The 13,045-nt window shown below is 44.8% G+C and overlaps 1 protein-coding gene across 2 annotated transcripts in view; it reads left to right on the top strand.

The window, feature by feature from the left end:
• The first annotated feature begins 5,301 nt into the window (after positions 1–5,301).
• TP73 (tumor protein p73) overlaps positions 5,302–13,045 on the top strand; it is a 109,555-nt gene continuing 101,811 nt past the window's right edge. Inside the window, exon 1 of one of the 2 annotated variants that reach the window (XM_063145376.1) lies at positions 5,302–5,367. In XM_063145376.1, the coding sequence (XP_063001446.1) occupies positions 5,326–5,367 (42 nt within the window). In that variant the 5' untranslated portion in view covers positions 5,302–5,325. The remainder of the gene's footprint in view (positions 5,368–13,045) is intronic. The other variant, XM_063145375.1, reaches the window with a different exon arrangement.

Genomic DNA, 13,045 nt, shown 5'->3' with positions numbered 1-13,045 from the left:
TCACCCAGCTGAGCTTCACAGCTCAATACAGTTGGGTCTCCCCAATCTTACTCCAATAATGCCAGGACCAGGTAAGCCTATGCGGCAGGGTCTTGCTATTTACTGTGTAATCTGTACAGCACCATGTACATTGATGGTGCTATATAAATAAATAAATAATAATAATAATAATAATAATAATAATAATAATAATAATAATAATAACAGTTGCAACTGCTATCTTAATTTTCTGAAGGAACGATGCACCCAAAAGTTTGCCATTCCCAAACCCTGTGGTTAAAAAAACATGAGTTGCCATATAAACTCTTTACAGTCCCAGAATTGGACACAGTACTCCTGATGAGTCTAGCTAATGCAAAATAAAGTGGACTTCCTCTGACTTGAAAGCTATGGGTCTGTCAATGCATCTTAAAACCTTTTCCCCTCTTTTGCAGCTGCTTCACACTGCTGACTCATGTTCAGCTTATGTTCAAATGCGCCCAGAGATCCTTTTCACATATAGTTTGCTGATGGCACCAAATTATTTAGGGTAGTTAAAACAAAAGGGACAGTGAGGAACTCCAAAAGGTTCTCTCCAAACTGGGAGAATGGACATCTAAATTACAACAGCTGGGATTATTTAGCTTGGAAAAACGGAGGCTAAGGGGAGACATGAGACTAAGGGGAGACGAAATTATGCATGGTCTGGAGAATGTGGATGGGGAGACATTTTTCTCCCTCTCCTATAATACGAGAACCCTGATGGGGTCATCCCATGAAGCTGACTGGTGGGAAATTCAGGACAGATAAAAGGAAATACTTCTTCACCCAGCACATAGTCAAACTATGGAATTCTCTCTTACAAGTCATATTGATGGCCATCAGTTTGGATGGCTTTAAAAGGGGCTTAGACAAATTCCTGCAGGAGAAGGCTATCAATGGCTACTAGTCCTGATGGGTTCTATTCTACCACCAGTATCGCAGGCCTATATTCACCAGTGGGAGGGAGGTCTTGCGTTCATGTCCTGCCTATAGATTTCCTGGTCAACAGCTGGTTGGCCACTGTGTGAACAGAGTGCTGGACTAGATGGACCCTTGGTCTGATCCAGTATGGCTCTTCTTATGTTCTTACTCCTGCTAAGCTAGATATCACCTGCATCCATTTTTCATCATCATCATCATCATCATCTTCAAATGATTGCTGCAGATTGATTCACCACAGTGCCCACCCAAACACAGCCTTTGTTTATGATTGATTAAGATGCTGAAATAAAAGCTTGGAGGTAAAACCAGGAATTATTATTTTTTGCTCAGTTAGTGCTGAAAGCAAATTCCTCGACTGAATATATGCTCAGCAGGCATCCTGTTCTTTAATGCAAAATGGTTGTCTTGCCACCCCCTTCCCTGCCCCCAGCCCAGTATTTTGCTGCTGATTCTGCTGAATAGACCCTGATGTTCTAGTAAAAATTATGTAGATCCTACAAAACTAAAGTCTGCCCACATCTGTTTTAAATATCCAGATTTACAACATCCACAGATGATTGATTGTGGGGCTAGAGTATATTGCTGCTACATCAGAGACTAGAAGGTTCATCAGATTAGTGTTTTATCACACGCTCACTACTGCTCTAGGTTCCAGTTCTGGGTAGAACAGAAATGGCAACATTTCAGTGTAATGAGTTCTACTGGGCTTTGCTTCCAGGTACAAGGCCACAGAGGAGCTGAGTGCAAGATCCCCAGGCTCTTCGGGACCAGGGGAACAGCAAGAGATTAAGGAAAGAAGCAGCATGTGCATCAGTGGATTAGAAGCTCTTATATATTGAATACACCATAATTAATTAGGGTTGCTTCCATTTTTATGGAACTGTCAGGATTTCCCCGGATTTGTCCTGGTTTTTTGTTCTTTCCATGGTGTCAGGGGGGATTTTCTATAATTTTCAATAATGTCCTGGAATGACACACCTTCCCCTTTAAGGCTGCCATTAGCATGGCAGGAGGGAGTGACATGCTTTCTTGAGGCACGTCATTCCCCCACCACCACCAAGCTCCAATTGAGGTCTTAAAGGGGAAAGTGGGTCATTCGTGGACATTATAGAAAAGGCCCCAATTGGAGTGGATGGTGGTGGTGCAGAACGAAATCCTTTCCCCTCCTCCACTCCAATCGGGTTCTTTAAGGTGGCGGGGGAATAACGTACTTTCTGCAGGACTCAGAAAGCTGCTTCCCCCCCACACACACTAGGTGTCCTCTTTTTGGGTTTCCCAAATATGGTCACCCTATAATAATGATGATGTTTATGTTGATAATGGATGATGATGGTGATATGATGATGATAATAGATCATGATGATAATGATGATGGTGATGTTGATAATGCTAATAGATGGTGATATAATGATGATAATGATGAAACTGTGCGGGAGAGAGGGCCAGCGTATTGTTATTTGGTTTTTCTTTCCACTCTCTTTCTTCCCCTGCAACTTAAAAAAAGCTGTGTATGGAATTTAACTAGACGTTATTACAATTACTAACTTTCCCCCTGAGTTGACGACATTCCACGTTTGGAACTTTCATTGAAAAGGAGTGAAGTTTATGCTTAAGATAAATCCCTTGGCTAGAGATGTTGGAATAAGCAACAGCCATTTGTTGAAACTTTTGTCTGGAGGGAGAAAAATAACTGGTTGAAAAATCGCCAATTGATTAGTACATATTATGGTTTCAGTTTTGCCTACTTTACTTTGCCTGCTTTAATTGTAAGAAGAAAAGATGCTTGTTCATATTAAGCAAAAGACCTGTTTAAAGCTTGCAGTTGTCTTCTGTCTCAAGTGTGGTCTGACAAAACTTACTCTGCAATGAGATAAAGGGCAGTGATGAGCTGTAAAATCTTGCTGCTGGCTTTTCATCTAGCATTATAGGACTCATACATTGAATGTCTCACTTGTTCTTTATTTCAGTGGTTTTAATATTAACATATTCCATAGAACACTTTTGTCTTAATTTTAAGGTGTAGAATTAGACATGTGACCAAGGCCATGCCCCCTTGAGGGCCAGACATATCAAGTTGGCCCCGCCTTGGGGGTGGGCATGGTCACACCTTCTTGACTGCTGCCATATTGGCCTCCTTTTTGGTTTTCAAAATATGGTCAGCCTACTCAAAGAGCCATTCTTTCCCTTCCTGCCCCCATGATCTGTATGCTGATGACACGCAGCTCTATTTCTCCTTTTCATCTTCAGCAGGAGAGGCTGTGGGTGTGTTGAACCGGTGCCTGGCTGCGACAATGGACTAGATTAGGGCTAATAAAATGAAACTCAATCCAGACTAGACTGAGATGCTGTTAGTAGGTGATTCCGCTGACAGGAAGGCTCTGATTCTCTGCATTCCCATCATTCTGTGGGGTGAGGGAGCCATCACAGTTAAGTTGGTATAATACAACAGAAAGGTATAACACATGTGTCGCATTAATATGTCTTTAGTATTCAGGGCTGCAGTGGGGCCATCAGCAAAATGGGATGGTGCTAATGGTGTGTGTGTGTGTGTGAGGGAGAGAGAGTTCAAACCTTTAACTTCTCAGACTCGAGGCTGCCCAGAGCAAGTGAATAGATTGCACCACACTTGCAAGAGAACGAGTGAATGGGCAGATGATTTTTAGTAGGGGTGTGCACGGACCCCCCACTCCGCTTCACTTTCAGATCCGCCATTTTCGGATCGGGCCGCTCCGCCTCGCCCCTACTCCGCCTATGCCCACTCCGCTCCGAGCTCCGGATCCGGATCAGAGCTCCGTTCCCCCCCCATGGGGGGGTTACCGCACCCTGCCGCCATCGCCACCCATGCGGCGACGGCAGCAGAGCCCGGTAAGGGGGAGGGGGGCCTTACCTGCCTCCGTCCGTGGTCCGTCACCGTCTTCAATTGAGCCCGCGGTTCCACCAGGAAGTCTGGGCCACAAGCAGCCCAGACTTCCTGCTGGAACCACGGGCTCAATTGAAGATGCTGACGGACCGCGGACAGAGGCAGGTAAGGGAGAGGAGGGGGGGTTTACCAGGCCCTGCTGCTGTCGCCGCATGGGTGACAGCGACAGCGGCAGGGCCCGGTAAACCCCACTTACCTTTCCGGCGGAGCTCCGGATCGAGGCGAAGGATCCGCCTTCACCTCGATCCTCTTCGCCACGCTCCGCCGGCCCCCCAATCCTCTTCGCCTCCGCCTTAAGGGCAGGCGAAGCCCCCCGCTCCGCTTCTAATTCGCCGGTCCGATTAGAAGCGGAGCACATCCCTAATTTTTAGCCTCTGCCTTGCGTTTCCAGCCACTCTACTCCATCCTCTTTCCCACCTGTCCTTCTGTTCTCCTCTCCAGCGATTTATCAGAACTCTGTGGTCATTGGGCACTTGGTTCTTATTGGACTGTTCTTGGGTTTTCCTCTTTATGTTTTTTTTCCTAACCTTTGTTGTTGCATTTCTGCAGACCTCTCAACACACCTGCTGATGTCAGCCAATACTCCTCTGTCGTGTGTGGTGCCATTTTGGCTACATATACAACAGCACTCACTTCAGAACATCAGAAACTGAGGGAATGGCAAGGCTTTAAGTATTCAGGACAATAGCTGAACAGGTTACAGTGATTTTTCTCTACCTCCCCTTTAGGGCCATTTATCCTTCAGATTCTCCTGCTGTGAAGATGTCACAGTCTCCCCCAGCGGATGAAGGCACGACATTTGAGCATCTCTGGAGCACCCTGTAAGTGTTATTTATATGGCACCATCTGTGTGAACATAGCTTTACAGAGTGACAAATCCCCTGCTTCAAGGAACATACATTAAAGTCCTTGGAACATTCAACTGTTTTTGCATGTTCAATTTTGGTTCATTTTCCCTCTCTCCATAGTGTGGATGGAGCTGCATATGCAAAAGTATATAGTATCACACACCTGTATGTATGCATGTATGTATATGTGCCAGTGCCACATTTTAGGGGCAGGCATGCACCCCAGACAACCCACTTGGGGCACAGGGCTCAAGGGAAAGTGGGAGGGCATTTATCACCACCTACCTGCACCACAGCTGAAACAAAACTATTCATCTTCAATGACTAAGCCAGGAACACTAAACTACATGGCCAGCATTAAATTCATGGCATCTTGTTCCAGGCAGAAATCTCACAGAGGTTCTTTTTGAGCAGCCTTCTTTTTCCAGAGAGAGCGAGACTGATTTTTTGAAGGCTGCTTTGGACTGAGATCAGACCAAATGTTTAAACACTATGTTGTCTTCTTTATACAGGGAACCTGACAGTACTTACTTTGACCTCCCCCAATCGGAGCACACAGGGGGCACTGAAACTTCTAACCACACAGACGTCGCCATGGATGTCTTTCAGATGCGAAGCATGAACGATTCAGTAATGGTAGGTAAATTCTGTATCAAGGAGCATTCAGAAATTGTATCCTCCACCCATAGCCTGAATTGGTACTCTTTGCTCTACTATTTCAAGACTCTACAACATTCTGTTGTATGTGTGGATTTGGCCTATGGATGTGTTTGCACTAGCCAAGTTCTGGGCTGGTAGATGAGCCAGACAAGTTCTCTCAAAATTACCTCTCCTGTTTCTGATAAATTGCTGACTCCTGTTCTTTACAACTGTAAGCAAGAAATCCACTAATACATTTTCTCACAAGTAGAGCCTTTAGACTCAAGACGGTCTAGCCTTTAGATCCACCAGATGATTCAATGTTGGACCACTCAGAGAGCTTCAGCTATTGGGTGGTTTAGAAATGTAATAAATACCTAAGTAGTATGAAAGGGCTACAGCAGCATTCTTCAGTGTGACACCCATCAGATGCTTTGAACTACAATTCTCCTCATTCCTGACCATTATCCATGCTGGCTGGGACTGATGGGAATTGTAGTCCCAAATTTGTGATGGACACTACATTGGGGAAGGATGGCCTATTGCTTCAAAGAGCAGCCTCTAGCACTGCACTGCAAGCAAATCCACTGGTACAGGCAGGGAGAAGAAATCATGCTGCTTTGCCCCATCCAGACAATGGAGCTACAGTGATCATGAGCTTGCTTGACATGACGAGCTACCCTTTCTAAAATACCAAACGCCATTCTGGGAAGTGAAGACACTTGCAAGGTTGGGCAGTCCATAATAGGGATGCTCAAGGAATTTCTTAAGTCTACATTTTTCACCACACTTCCCCAGCTAATACTGGAATGCAGTTATCCTTCGGTTTTCACACTTCTCTTTCGACCTATGAAAATATATATATATATATATATATTTTTAAAAAAAGATATATTTTAAAATACTACAATCTTTCTTGGTGTGTTTTTTAAAACAACAACAACTGAAGATGGATGTGCAAATACAGTAGAACAGAATGGCCTTTTGAGTGAACATAGTGAAACTGACATGTTTTTATTTCAATTTTAGAATTTCTGGCTATGGGGGCGGTATATAAGTGTAATAAATAAACTATAGAATCATAGAATAGCAGAGTTGGAAGGTGCCTACAAGGCCATCTAGTCAAACCCCCTGCTCAATGCAGGAATCCACCCTAAAGCATCCCTGACAGATGGTTGTCCAGCTGCCTCTTGAAGGCCTCTAGTGTGGGAGAGCCCACAACTTCTCTAGGTAACTGATTCCATTGTCGTACTGCTCTAACAGTCAGGAAGTTTTTCCTGATGTCCAGCTGGAATTTGGCTTCCTTTAACTTTAGCCCGTTATTCCGTGTCCTGCACTCTGGGAGGATCGAGAAGAGATCCTGGCCCTCCTCTGTGTGACAACCTTTTAAATATTTGAAGAGTGCTCTCATGTCTCCCCTCAATCTTCTCTTCTCCAGGCTAAACATGCCCAGTTCTTTCAGTCTCTCTTCACAGGGCTTTGTTTCCAGACCCCTGATCATCCTCGTTGCCCTCCTCTGAACACGCTCCACCTTGTCTGCGTCCTTCTTGAATTGCGGAGCCCAGAACTGGACGCAATACTCTAGATGAGGCCTAACCAGGGACAAATAGAGAGGAACCAGTACCTCAAGTGATTTGGAAGCTATACTTCTATTAATGCAGCCCAAAATAGCATTTGCCTTTCTTGCAGCCATATCGCACTGTTGGCTCATATTCAGCTTGTGATCTACAACAATTCCAAGATCCTTCTCGTTTGTAGTATTGCTGAGCCAAGTATCCCCCATCTTGTAACTGTGCATTTGGCTTCTATTTCCTAAATGTAGAACCTGGCATTTATCCCTGTTAAATTTTATTCTGTTGTTTTCAGCCCAGCACTCCAGCCTATCAAGATCACTTTGAAGTTTGTTTCTGTCTTCCAGGGTATTAGCTATCCCACCCAATTTTGTGTCATCTGCAAATTTGATAAGCGTTCCCAGCACCTCCTCATCCAAATCATTAATAAAAATTTAGAAGAGCCTGGGCCCACGACTGAGCCCTGCGGCACCCCACTCGTTGCCTCTCCCCAATTTGAGAAGGTTCCATTGATAAGTACTCTTTGAGTCCAATTCTGTAGCCAACTGTGAATCCACCTAATAGTTGTTCCATCTAGCCCACTTTTAGCTAGTTTGTTAATCAGAATATCATGGGGCATTTTGTCAAAAGCTTCGCTGAAGTCAAGATATATGACGTTCACAGCATTCCCACAGTCCACAAGGGAGATTACCCGATCAAAAAATGAGATCAAATTAGTCTGACAGGACTTGTTCCTGACAAATCCATGTTGGCTTCTAGTAATCACTGCATTGATTTCAAGGTGTTTACAGATTGACTGTAATCTAATCTAATCTAATATAATCTGCTCCAGAATTTTCCCAGGGATGGATGTCAGACTGACTGGTCTGTAGTTCCCAGGTTCCTCCTTTTTGCCCTTTTTGAAGATAGGGACAAACATTAGCCCTCCTCCAGTCGTCCGGCACCTCACCCGTCTTCCATGATTTTGCAAAGATAATAGACAAAGGTACTGAGAGTTCTTCCACTAGCTCCTTCATTACTCTAGAATGCAGTTCATCGGGCCCTGGAGATTTGAACTCCTTCAAGGAAATTAGGTGTTCCTTGACCATTTATTTATCAATCTCAAACTGCAATCCTCCCCCTCAACTTCTGCTTCACTTTTTCCAGCGAGGTCATAGATCCGCTTTTGGGAGAAGACTGAGGCAAAGTAGGAATTGAGCACTTCAGCCTTTTCTTTGTCATCTGTTATCAATTTGCCATCCTCATTAAGCAGTTGAACCACCATTTCTTTCCTCTGTCTTTTACTACTCACATATCTGAAGAAAGCCTTTTTATTGCTTTTAGCATCCCTCGCTAATCTCAGCTCATTCTCAGCTTTAGCCTTCCTGACGCCATTTCAGCACTTCTGCGCCACTTGTCTGTACTCTTCTTTTGTAGCCTGGCCTTCCTTCCACTTCCTATATGTATTCCTTTTTGTTTTCAGGTCATCTCTACGCTTTTTGTGGAGCCACATTGGTTTCTTCTGTTGTCTTCTATCTTTTCTCCTTGTTGGAATTGTTTGTAACTGTCCCTTTAAAATTTCATTTTTTAAATACTCCCACCCATCCTGCACTCCTTTTCTCATTAGGCTCACTTGCCATGGGACCTTACTTATCATAGTTCTGAGTTTAATAAAATCAGCTTTCCTAAAATCCGGAGTACGTGTAAGGCTACATTCAACTTTTGTCTCCTTCATAATCAAGAATTCAAGTATGACGTGGTCACTTTCCCCCAGAGTTCCCGTAACTGCCACTTTATCCACTAAGTCATCCCTATTGGTCAATATCAAGTCAAGGATTACCAATCCTTCTTCCACTTTCGGTAGGAGAAAGTTATCACCCACACATGTCAGGAATTTCTTGGAAGGGCCGCTTTTGGCAGTATTTGTCTCCCAACAGATATCAGGGTAATTGAAGTCCCCCATCACTACTACAAAACACTTCCTTGAAACACTGGCAATTTGTTTCTCAAAAGTTTTGTCCTCGTCTTCTCCTTGATTGGAGATCATCAATTAGGGTGACCATATGGAAAGGAGGACAGGGATCCTGTATCTTTAACAATTATCCTGGTCTCAAATGACGTGCTGAAATTCCCTTTTCAATACAATTGTTAAAGATACAGGAGCCCTGTCCAACTTTCCATATGGTCACATTAGTGGATTTTCAATCCTTCTCTGAGAGTTTCCCAGATATACCTGTGTCTGTGAAATCCCCCCCCCCTTTTTTTAGTAGCTGGCAAAGAGGACTAAATTCTTCCACATTGTAGATCCCCAGGTGCCCCACAAACCTGCAAATTGCTTTGGTGAGTTATTCCTAGGATATAGGTATAGCTGTTGCTGCCTGGCGAATCTACATTTGCTATGGGTTTTTAAAACTCCTTCCTTGCTATTTACTTGGGTAATTGTACAATTCATGTTTTATTTTTTAAAGAAGTGAACTGTTTTTGAACCTCTCTTCTTGGTTCTTGAATAAATATACTCAGCTGGAAACTGGCATTGACTTAGGGTGCTTCCAGAAAGCCTTTTATTGTGCCATTGCTCTGCCTCATTTATGGGGGAGGGGGATTTATTTTTTATTTATTTTCATTTATTTAAGGATTTTTATGCCGCCATTCATCCAAAAAAGGCTCTCACGGCGGCTTACAAAAATATTTCTTGACAGTCCCTGCCCACAGGCTTACAATCTAAAAGACATGACACAAAAGGAAAGGGGATTGGGAGGGAGGAGGAGGAGGGGGAAAAAGAAAGCAAATTCAGGCACTACAATCTTAGTTGCAAAGTTCAGCAGTTACAGTTGACAGCAGGAGGGAGGGGGCTCTCAGCTGGAGCTGGACCGAGGCATGGTGGAGAGGTGCCTGGCTGCTGCTTCCTCCCTCACTGGTGGCCTCTGCAGAGACAGTGGGTAGCAGGAGGGAGGGGGCTCTCAGCTGGAGCTGGACCCAGGCATGGTGGAGAGGTGCCTGGCTGCTGCTTCCTCCCTCACTGGTGGCCTCTGCAGAGAGAGTTGGTAGCAGGAGGGAGGGGGCTCTGAGCTGGAGCTGGACCCAGGCACGGTGGAGAGGTGCCTGGCTGCTGCTTCCTCCCTCACTGGTGGCCTCTGCAGAGACAGTTGGTAGCAGGAGGGAGGGGGCTCTCAGCTGGAGCTGGACCCAGGCACGGTGGAGAGGTGCCTGGCTGCTGCTTCCTCCCTCACTGGTGGCCTCTGCAGAGACAGTTGGTAGCAGGAGGGAGGGGGCTCTCAGCTGGAGCTGGACCCAGGCACGGTGGAGAGGTGCCCGGCTGCTGCTTCCTCCCTCACTGGTGGCCTCTGCAGTTACAGTTGGTAGCAGGAGGGAGGGGGCTCTCAGCTGGAGCTGGACCCAGGCACGGTGGAGAGGTGCCTGGCTGCTGCTTCCTCCCTCACTGGTGGCCTCTGCAGAGACAGTGGGTAGCAGGAGGGAGGGGGCTCTCAGCTGGAGCTGGACCCAGGCACGGTGGAGAGGTGCCTGGCTGCTGCTTCCTCCCTCACTGGTGGCCTCTGCAGAGACACTAGGATCTAGATAATGTCATCTTCCACTCGTAACCCCCCTGTTGTTTCCATGGTTCCTTCTCTCTTTTTTCTTCCCACGGAAAATTCATGAAGGAGAAAAGATGGAAGACCTGCACAACCTCTCTTGATAATTCGTAGCAGGACCTCTTCATTTGGAAGCACCTTTTGTTCTTTTGACTAGCCTGGGGTTACTTTTAGGGATGGCCACGATCATGAAGTCTTATCAGGTTGGAAGTGCAGTCGCTGTGGGAATGGGAAGCTGGGCCCCAAGAGGGAGAGCCAATGTAACTTTTTGTTTGTCCACCTCCACCATACAGTCAAACTCCTCTCAGTTAGAAGAATCGTACTTCTGTTGCCTGTCCTGACAAGCAGAATGAAAATATTCTATCATTTTAACATACAGTAGATGGAGCACGTCAACAAAGTAAAAGCACTTTATTTGTTGATTTGCCTAGGTATTAGAACCCATTCCACCAGGAACCAAAAAAGTGCAGTGCTGCATTGAATAAAGGGTGCACCGGAAACGGGACTTACTTCTGAATAAACATGCATAGGACTTCACTGCATGGCTGCAGTTTTATCCACACATTTGATTCATTTCTGGGCCCAAAGTGTTGGTTTTGCTCAGGACCTCAGCACCTGATGGAACACCTCCTCCTCCCATATGTCTACAAATCCTTTAAGGCAGGGATGCAGAACTATATGAGCACATTTTTGCTTAAAGCTCTTAGGAGAAGCATTTCAACCCTTTACTTTTGTAACCGCCCAGAGAGCTCCGGCTATGGGGCGGTATATAAATTTAATAAATAAATAAATAAATTTAATAAATAAATTTAGAATGGGGGAAAAACTGCACAAGAGCCAGAAAATTGCTAAACAATTGTTGGTTAGGGGGAAAGGTGGTGAAGCCAGGGGAAGGGTGTGTGGCCCTCTAGGGAATCCCATAGGACCCTGCTGGGAACCCAGGAGGACCATATTTGGGCCACAGGTCTGAGGTTTAGTATCCCTGTCTTAAGGCTATCTACGGCAACTCTTCTCTCCATGTGTATCATTTCAGGCCATGGGTTCTGTTGATGCTTTGCCCTGTAGCCAGGATTCTGCTATGGGCCAGATCTTTAGAAGGATCAGGTTGGGTTAACCTTTTCATGGAACTAAGGGAACTCAGCACCATGGAAAACTCCAACTGGAGCTGGAGGCCAGACAGGATTGTCTGTACATTGCTTCAACAAGTAGCAGATTAAGTCTGAGCTTTAAATAAGAGTTTACTATCTCTAGTCTGGTTGGCTCTGTCTTTATTCGGATTGAGGCTTTGTCTCTTAAAGGGGCATGGCCTGTTTTAACAGCCTCAAGCTGCAATGGCATGGGATTGTGTCATATGTCCTCAGGATCAGAAGATAACAAGAAAACCTCCTTTGGACACAAGAGAGCTGACTCCTCCTGGAATCATCCCAAAGAACTGAGCCTTGTGATGACTGAATCCTCTTCCTGAGCTGTTAATTCTGGAGCCTCCTCTCGGGAAAAGGGGTCAGGTACCACTATGGATGAGTGTTCAAGGTCTTGATACACGACAGAGTCCTCCCTCAATCTGAAATTTGGAGGGTGGCCTTGAGTGAGAAAGGCTTTTCACTGGTGGCCCCACAACTGTGGAATGCTCTCCATAGGGAAGTTTACCTGGCTCTCACACCTTTTGATGCCACACTAAGACTTTTTTGTTCTCCTTGGTATTTTAAGATCTTATTGTTTTAGTCCGTTTGAAATTATTAACTGGTTGTTTTTAGTTCCTTCAGATTATATTGCATTTCATTGTGTTGGTATTTGTGTAGTTGGGCTTTTCTGCTGGATTGGATGCAAAGTTGGATTAGTTATTGTATTATTCTGTTTTTAAAATTATTTCATGAAACACCCAGGAAACTTGTTTTGTAGGGATGTAACAAATATAAATAATAGATACATTGTGAGACTTACTTTTGAGTAAGAATACATGTTTGCACTGTAAGAATATAAGATTGCTTGCCTCTGCTTGATCAGACTAGGATTAATGTAACCCACAGTTCTGTTTCCAACTATAATCAGCCAGATGGTTCTTCAAAGCTCTCAAGTAGAACATGAAGGTGGGAAGCTCCCTTGTTGCTTGTCCGTGGAATAGGATATTCAGAGTAAGACTGTCTCTAAGCATAGAGGTTCTACTGATTTAGCCATCATGATGGCCCTGTTCAGAAGACACCTTAAACCAAAGCTTTAACCATGGTGAATAAGGTAAAAACATTATCGTGGTTAAAGCCATGGTTTAAGGTGTCTTCGGAACAGGCTGATGACTAGGCCTCCTCCTCCTCCATGTAAGCCAGCCATCACCACATTGTGTAGCAGCAAATTTCAAAAATAATTTTCTTTATATAGAGTTTTCTATCTTGCCTTTCTATTGCCAATGTACTACTCAGAATGGCTTACAACAGGGTGGCTTGCCACCAAGCAAAATGGAGGCATAACTGCTTAGCTCTATAGACCTCAGGCTCCTTTTAGGCACTGATAACAGCAATTTTGATCTACTCTCCTCAGATA

Source organism: Elgaria multicarinata, chromosome 20, assembly GCF_023053635.1.
Source record: "Elgaria multicarinata webbii isolate HBS135686 ecotype San Diego chromosome 20, rElgMul1.1.pri, whole genome shotgun sequence".
Classification (NCBI taxonomy): Eukaryota; Metazoa; Chordata; class Lepidosauria; order Squamata; family Anguidae; genus Elgaria; species Elgaria multicarinata.
The sequence above is the reverse complement of the archived record's forward strand: the minus strand, read 5'-3'. Positions and strand labels throughout refer to the sequence as shown.